Source organism: Triticum dicoccoides, chromosome 5A, assembly GCF_002162155.2.
Source record: "Triticum dicoccoides isolate Atlit2015 ecotype Zavitan chromosome 5A, WEW_v2.0, whole genome shotgun sequence".
NCBI classification, from domain to species: Eukaryota; Viridiplantae; Streptophyta; class Magnoliopsida; order Poales; family Poaceae; genus Triticum; species Triticum dicoccoides.
The window spans coordinates 223750237-223758822 of NC_041388.1; the positions used below are offsets into that span (position 1 = coordinate 223750237).

The 8586-nt window shown below is 45.6% G+C and overlaps 1 protein-coding gene across 1 annotated transcript in view; it reads left to right on the forward strand.

Annotated features, from left to right (window-relative positions):
• Positions 1–568: 568 nt before the first annotated feature.
• LOC119300758 (protein PGR-like) overlaps positions 569–8586 on the forward strand; it is a 28613-nt gene continuing 20595 nt past the window's right edge. Inside the window, exons 1-2 of the mRNA XM_037577650.1 lie at positions 569–981; positions 5491–5713. Of these exons, the coding sequence (XP_037433547.1) occupies positions 716–981; positions 5491–5713 (489 nt within the window). The 5' untranslated portion in view covers positions 569–715. The remainder of the gene's footprint in view (positions 982–5490; positions 5714–8586) is intronic.

Below are 8586 nucleotides of genomic sequence, written 5' to 3' on the forward strand. Positions count from 1 at the left end.
CTGAATCAGGTTAAGAAGTGGAACAAGCAAAGGGAGAATGGGACATTTGCAGAGCCCCTCTAAATCATCCGTTTGAGAGTCTCATAAGTTGCTTTTGTGTCAACCCTACTGCTGTCTTGTGGTTCGAATTTGTGCTCTTGTCATGTATCCTCTTCCAGCAATCATTGCAGAACAGAAGTGATGTTTTTCTGTTACACAAATACCTCAGTATGCTTATGTATTTTGTTATCCAGTATACTTAAGCATAATTATTTTTTTGTGATGTGACTACACAATCCTGTGATGATATATTGATTCCAAGTCAAGCAAATTATGTTGTTGATGTGAAGAATTGTTGCAAGATATTTTTTTGACTGTTCTACATCATTTTCTTTTAATTCAACATGGCAATCCCTTCATGTCAAACAACGTTTTATTTGAAGAGATGTGTAGCTGGAGAGGTTTTGGATGAAAGAGAAGAATTTATCAAATCCCTAAAATCCCCTCCTCCCGGAGCCTCCGCAATCCCTTCCTGTTAAAAAGGCCGAAGGGGCTACCAAAAAGTTGGCTCGGACCACGGAACCAAACAAATTGGCTGCCATCCAAAGTTCCAAATGCACTCCAACCCCGCCGGTCAACGCCAATATTTTTGGTGGGGCGCCTGCTTGCTGCCATCCAAACAGCCCCCAAATCCGCGCGCCTCTCACATCCCAGACCGCTGCTGAGCCTGGCCGACATGGCCACCGCCTCGCTCGCCGTCCGCTCGGCCTTCGGTGTCGCCCTGGCCGCCTTGATCGCGGCGCGTGCCGTCCGGCGGCGTTCGCTGGACGCCTCCGGCGGAGCTGCTGGGTTCGCCGTGATGGCGCTCCACCTTGCCTGCGGCTATAGGTACGGTGCGCTGCTGCTGGCTTTCTTCTTCACCTCGTCCAAGGTGACCAAGATCGGCGAGGACCGCAAGCGGCGCGTTGAGGAGGATTTCAAGGAGGGTGGCCAGCGCAACTGGTAATGGGCATCTCCGTGTTTGGTTACGTTTCTGAGCTGAGTTATTCTCATTTTAGCTTTCACATGTTACACGGGTGCACTTTTTGTGCTGAAAAATTGCTACACAAACTAAACCAATAGTGAACAATGTAGCAAGACAGGTATTCAGTGTTCTTGATAGAGTTAGGCATTCAGTATTTTCTCTCTGTATAAACGTAGTAGCTTAACACATCGTGTCCTAACAGTACGAAATGACTTAGGATTTGCCTGAACTGTTGACACAACCTTTGCATCTGAGTTCTCAAGTTCTCTTCCTCCTACTTGAATAAGTGGTTAGTTGTTCCCAATGTTTTAAATAGCGGGCTATGCCATTTAGTGGTGGCTCGGCTAGCAGCTATTTGAAGCTATAGTGGGGCTAAGCCATGGTTTGCATGTCACAGGCCTTTGGTGTTCACCTGTAACCGACCCAATATCTATAAGGGTTTGTACTGGAACAGTTTAGAATCCTCTAGGAGTATCTCTTCCCCTCATCAATGTAATCCATCCATTTTGTATTCCAATCTATTGCTGTAAACACGAATACGTCCCTACCAGGAAGGCATACTGTTGTAGGGCACGGGCCAAACTGCCCCGATTTGTCCCGATGTTCACGAATTGGAGGTGGGTTCAAGGGGGAACACGAAGAGCACGAGGGGAAAACGGGGAGAGATCACAAGAGGAACACTCAAGAACAAATCCAATCACACATCCACTAGACAACAAACACACAAGATCCACAAGGTACATGAACAATCAAAGGGAGACAAGATACAAGGTAGGGTTCATCCCAAATCCAAAGGAGATGAGGTCTTGATGATCTAGATAGATCCTTCCCTAGATGGGGTCTTGATATCCAGTTGAGGGATCTTCTCCGAAGAGGTCTTGAATCCACATGGATCTTCTCCTAGGAGGAATCCGACAAGGGGAGATACATGAGCTAAGCTCTAATGTGTAGTTCTATTCTTAGCTACCCCTAGAAATGAGGAGGGGAAGGTCTATTTATAGTCTAAGCCATGAAGGGTTAAGTGGGAGAGAGATACAAGGCCAAGGCCTCCGGCTGCACACAGGGAGGTGCCGGATGACCGGTGGCTCGGGACGGTTCGGACGCCCGACACGCGTCGGATGCCCGCTGATCCTTCTCGGGTGTAGCGGCGCCGGATTTCCGGTAGTTGTCAGACGTCCGGTGGCTCAGGAGGGCCCGGACGTCTGGAGCGCGTCGGTCTTCCGTCAATTTGCCTCTGGACATGTGGTACCGGATTTCTGGTGGAGACCGGATGTCTGGTCGCTGGAACTTGTTGGGCGTTCGGCGTGCCGTCGGTTGTCCGGCCGCTGTAGCGTCCGTCAGCTGTTGGCTTCCTGGTGGCTGAGTGTGGTTGCGTTGGACATCTGGTGGCTGTAGCTTCGCAGCTCCGTCTTCTTCCGTCTCCGCTTCCAAGCTTCCCTAGCGGATGGTGTAGTCGTTCCTTGGTGCCTGCACTCCTCCTTGTCATCAGCGAAGTTTCGACAATACCTATGTATGCACACGAGAGGAGTGTCAAGTATACCATCCTCGAAGGGGTCAAGTGAGCACATGTAAAGGAGATGCTTCACCTTTATGTATGTGAAGTAGATGTCGCACGTGTCACTTGCCGAACGAACTCTTGACATGGTGATGTCCATAGGATGCTCCGCATCACATACGTTTTATGCCAAAAGACTATCGCTATTCAGCTCCCTCGAGTATTTCACATGGTATCAAAGCTTTCCTTCCATAGCACATCAAGCTCCTTTCATGGCTGCTGCTTCCTCCTCCACCACCCTCCCCCATCCTCAACCTTAGTCTCGGAAAAACTTACTAGCGACAATTACGTGCTATGGAAAGCACAAGTGCTTTCCCCAATCCGTGGCGCCCTGACCGATGGGTACCTCGATGGTTCCCTCCCGGCACCGGCAAGGACGATCTCGTCGACCGATCAAGGAACGGTCCAGATGATAAATCCTGAATATGCCCGATGCCGTGCCCAAGCCCATCAGATCCTTGGATTCCTCCTCAACTCCCCTCACAAAGGAAATTCTCACGCAAGTGGCGTCAGTCCCCACCGCGGAAGAAACTTGGACTGCATTGGAAAAAATGTTTTCCTCTCAGTCCAGAGCGCGGATCATCACATTTTCAGAGTCCAATAAATTGGGTTTAAAGTTAATGGCCAAATGGAATAGAGATGGAATTAGTTTCTGTAGATGGACAATAATTAATCCTACACGAGGGTCCCACTAGTCCTGCATGGCTAGTCAACAAAAGTCCAAGACAGTCAACAAGGTCCAAGGTGGTTAAAAAAGTCCAACTCAGTCAACCAAGGCCCAAGCTAGTCAACAAAAGTCCAAGCAAAATGCCATGGTCAACACGTCAAAGGAGAAAGCAGAATAAAAGGCCAAAGTCAACAGTGAAGGCAACAAGCAAAGGATCCTAAGCCCAAATGAGGCCCAATTAGCCAAAGGCCCATTCATGCTTGGATAAAGTGGAGTTGTGCATCATGGACTATGGACACCCCCACTTTTGACTAGTTTTCCTGGACTCATGGACCTAGACTTACCATCCTACCCCTCCTACCTACCACCACCTTGGCCATTTGTCAAAGCACCCTTACCATTATAAGCCCCCCCCATGGGCATGTACTCATTCACGCTCACTTTACTCAAGGGGAGGGCACTATTGTTCTTAGACCTTTCAATAGTCCCAAGCCGCTTTAGAGTCGAGTCCAAGAGAGTCGTGTTATGACTTGAACCGACCTTGGTCAGGAATTTGGGAGGGGGTTTCGAGGAGTCGTGTACTCGTGTTATGACTCAAAGACCGCAACCGTCCAACACCACCAGAGGCTTTCCTAACATAGGACTAGGCCACGCTCCGTCAAGGCAACTGAACCTATTCAAAAAACACCGTTGTGTTGTTTTTGTTCGTGTACAACGACCTTCGCCATAAAGTTATCGTATGAATGAACCCTCGCTAACTTTACTTACAATCATACTAAGGATGCCCCCTAGTCAAAAGTTATTTTTATAACAATAATTTCCATTCCATATAATTGCACTAGGGCAAGACGTATTTTTTGTGGAATGGGGGTGTATGGTGGAGAGGGGTCTCTTGGGAATTTTGTTGAATTTTTCAAACATTATGGATATTGGTTGTTTTGGGATGGTAGATCTAGGGTTTTGGAATAACAAGTTCTTCTGCGGAAAAGTCAAGGGTGATTGCATCCAAAGGTGGATAACCCGAGGGAAAGATCGAAAGATTTAATCCTTGGAAGGAAAGGAGAATGAGTTCAAGAGTTGAAACAGTAGTCACCAAGGCATTAACACCAAACCAAGTTCACAAACAAACGGGAAACACTCCAAAATAATAAATCAATAGAATTTAAATTTTATTGTGTTACACTTTTCTTCACCTACAATGCTGTCATGTTTAAAACGGGGTCAAGTTGGTACAGATTCAACTATCATTCCGTCACTAGTTCATTTCAATGGCTAAGATGCATAAAAATGGAAGCTAAATATGGATAGTTCGCCACAAAGAGTACAATTTTAGGGGCACATGCGATTAAGGTGTTACTACCCCATGATTTTCTCTCCCACTCTGTTTTGTTATATGCGTCCAGTTAATGCTGTTGAGGAGGAATGGTTACAGGATTAATTCAGCGATTCAAGGGGGGAGTTGGCATGGCAATCCCTGAAAATTCTCATAAGTTAAAGGGGGAAATAAGTGATTTGTTGGATGTAACCAAGGCAGAGAGGAATCGATCGAGAAATGTAGATTGAATTCTTCGTTAGCTATATAACTAGGTCATATAGAAAAGGTTGCACTTTCAGTTATAACACAAGTACAGAACACAGTACTGACGCAATGTAGTCAAACTTGCACGAAATGGCAATAGCTAGCCCAAGTCTATGGCTGTTTGGAAGCCAGTTTCAAAGATTCAGAAGTCATTTAGTAAACGAATTCATAAGGGTCTGTTTGGAACACATGAATTTCATTGGATACAGTTGAGACGTCAATGGCCTAATTAAACTGAAAATTTCCAAGTACCAATGCGGGGCTAAGAGGCCATCGTTTAAATGTTTATGCTCAGAGTCACAATTATATACTTTTGTCAGCATGCATGCACTATGGCAGTAGAAGCACAATCCCAATTCCACGAAAATACACTAATTTAAACTAGAGGATGGTTCCCAAAACTGTTAGACTTTCCATTGCTTCGGTGAAAATACATTATGAGTTAGTTAATTTGTTTTGGCAATGTTCTTTGTGAGAATCAGATGTGCTTGATGAAAAAACCCTAACTTATTATACATATCAATTTGTCATATTATATTTGGTAGAAGTTAACGAATTTTGTGGAATTTCTCTTTGGCAATCAGCTTTTCTCTTTTGTAAATAGGTCACATTGCTTTGCCGACAGCATCACAATACTTTATATTCTTCCCGCATCTTATTATTCGTTTATTTCTTAATTCTTGAAGGATCCAAGTTCTTGCAAATAGTGCAATAGCAACTGTATTGGTTATCCTATTGGCGATAATGACTGGGGGTCAAGATCAATGCTTGGACTCAAATGGTTCAAAGGTTATAACTGGTATAATAGGTGCTATTATTGGCCATTATTGCTGCTGCAATGGAGACACTTGGTCATCTGAAATCGGTGTGCTTAGTGATGAACAACCAAGGCTTGTCACTACCCTGAAGGTATGTGCCCCTTTCATGGTTGAGATATTATTTTAGTTTCTTCCATCTTAATACAATCACCAGGGTGGTGGGGGTTTGTTCCCCTCGCATGGAGTTTACTGGGATAAAGTACCTAGAGATTGAAATCTAGGAAGCAGAACAGTTCTTTCCATCTCTCTGGTCTCTGCCCATTTGTTACAGTACATTTGGTTAACCTAATAGACCAGGCTACCTGTTGCAGCCCGTCTTAATTCTTCTTTGTCAAACCTGCCATCCATTTGTTGACATAAAATTTGACTGTAGAAACACAACTCCTTTGGGTTTCCATGAAACTGAAGTTGTACTTCTTGGTAATGCCTTGTTCATGACCAAATTGTTTTGGGCATCAAGCCAAGAAACAGGAAAAAAATGATTTGACCAAACTACATGTGGTGTAGGGTTGTTTTTGCGTTATTCATGCAACTATTGGATCCCACGATGAATTCTGTTTGAGCAAGCTTGAAATATGCTTAACATTGTGAATGACCATAGAGATGCTCGTAGACTGATATGCAAACTATGTGCAATGTGTGAATGTAGATTGAGTTTTAATTTATAATTATGTGAGCCTGCTCTAGATATAGAATCAAACGATTAGTGTGTGAGGAAAATGCTCCCAAGTGGCGCTCCCACCTCTCCCTAATAGGTACAAGCTGGCTAAAAGTGCTAATATGAGCCCGAGCTCAGATACTTTTCTCGCTCGCCCAGTTGCTCCTAGATTCGCATTTGCCAACGTATAGGACGCTGTATAATGATTAGTATTTTATCAATTTTTTGGTACCATGGCCCACATCGGTCCAGTAATCAATGTGACGTCGTCAGGCACAGCTCGACCGGCTCTGATATCTTCTAACGTTATGGGCCAGCACCCTCTCGATTCTGTACCAGCGGTGATCGTTACCCTGGCCCATTTATTGCATGCCATAGCCGCACCGACCAGCCTTCCCCTTCAAGATTCATCTCCTTCCTCACCGGTTAAAACAAGTCCCCACCATTTGCAGCTTTATCCCAGCACAATCGTTCAGAGGAGACCTGCAGCCAAAGAAACATACACAGCATGAATCGTGTATGATTTCATCTCCACTAAAGTACAGCTCAAAGAGATAATTGATTTATCCCAGACCTGAAGTGATCCTGAAGACAGAACAGATGCAGCAGCAACCCTATCCTCCAGGCCAACCTCTGCTACTGAAGACGCCATGCCCTGCATCGCCCAAATTTTCAAGATGTTTAGCACACAAACTGGCACAAGTTATGCAAAGTGCAACCAACATGGAAGCAGAAACCATCATGAATCTACTAATCTCACTTATGCTACTTACAATAGCGGTGTTGACTCTCAGGCCTGTCACCCCACAGCCATTGCCTACAGTGTCGACGAGCTCCATCTAGCGACCACCACAACCGCTTATGCCCGTCCTTAGCTCCGAGAAGATCACCACTAGTACTGGTAGTCTAGAAATACACAGCCCCACATCTCTGTGCTTATGTACACAAGCCTAGCCCATTCCAGCTCTTGCATTTTGAATTTCAAAAACTCAAACCAGCTTGAACCTTTCATGACTCCGTAAGACACATGGCAAACAACCAAACTTGAATGCAGCTCAGTCTATTTGTCCACCTGTTTGATGAAACATGCTGTTCTCTCATTTACTTGAGCCTCCCCGCCTCCCATCAGTGGAAAGGCATCCAAAACGATTGTAATATGTTGGCAGCTGAATTAAAAAAATCCTGAGCGTTCCACAAAAAGAAGTTACCAACACAATCAGAGTTCATGCACACGCCTCATCATCAGGTTATCATCTCACAGATTACTAATTTTCACTACCCTGTACCCAGTACTGCCTGTACCTCTCCAACTGCATAATGCTCCACAGTGAGTTTTAATTTATAATTATGTGAGCCTGCTCTAAAAGAAAACACATCAGTAACAGATCACATAAGTCAAATGAAATTGCACCTGCAAAAAAAGTCGAATGAGATTAGAATACAAAAGGTTTGCAACAAAGTAGACAATTCTGAACACACAAGTACTGATCTAGCTCTCAACAGCGTGATCTAGTTCCATACGGAACAAATTCTCTTGACTACCCCTACTGGGGATTGTGGATTAGTCTCTACACCCCATCTGCTAACTTCAGTTCCATCGGCTTAGTGCAATGTTACCTTCAGTGCCCCTCGACAGCACAATTCTTACACCTTGAGGCTTGTGAGGGTGATTGAGTACATCACCTCTATCCGGACAAGTAGTTCTCTTGCGCCCTTCCGCGATGGCAGAAGGTAGAGCATGGTCCTCTTACTCAATCCTTCGCCTTGTACTTATCCAGTAGTATCCACTTGTGCCTGATCTTGAACAACTGTGTCATGTATGGGTGCACGTGGAGCCTGTACTTTGTTAGAGTTATATTAATATTGTCTTTTGGCCTTTTGCATTCTAGTCTATTGGCATCCTCTTGTAGCCTTTTGGCATCCTCATGTATGTGTATATATATTGGCTTTGGCCTCCTAATGATACAAGTTGCATATCCGTAACATGGTATTAGAGCCTAGGTTTTTTTAGCACGCGCAACTCGTGCTTGATCCGCTACTCCGCCGCCGTGATTTCCTTCTCTACTCCGGCTGCTGTCTGCCGCTGCCCCAATCCATCCGGCCCTTTGCTGGTCCGGCTGCTCTCTTCTGGATCGAGGTCGCCTCAGCCGCACCTTCTCTCTGGATAGCGCCGCGCCATCTGGTCCTCTGGATCGAGACCGCGAGGACGCGGAACGCCTGCTGCTGGGCTGCGACGCGGGACGCCCGCCGTTGGGCTGCGACGCGGGGCCGCGGGGTCGCGGGGAACGTCCCCCGCCGGCTTCTGA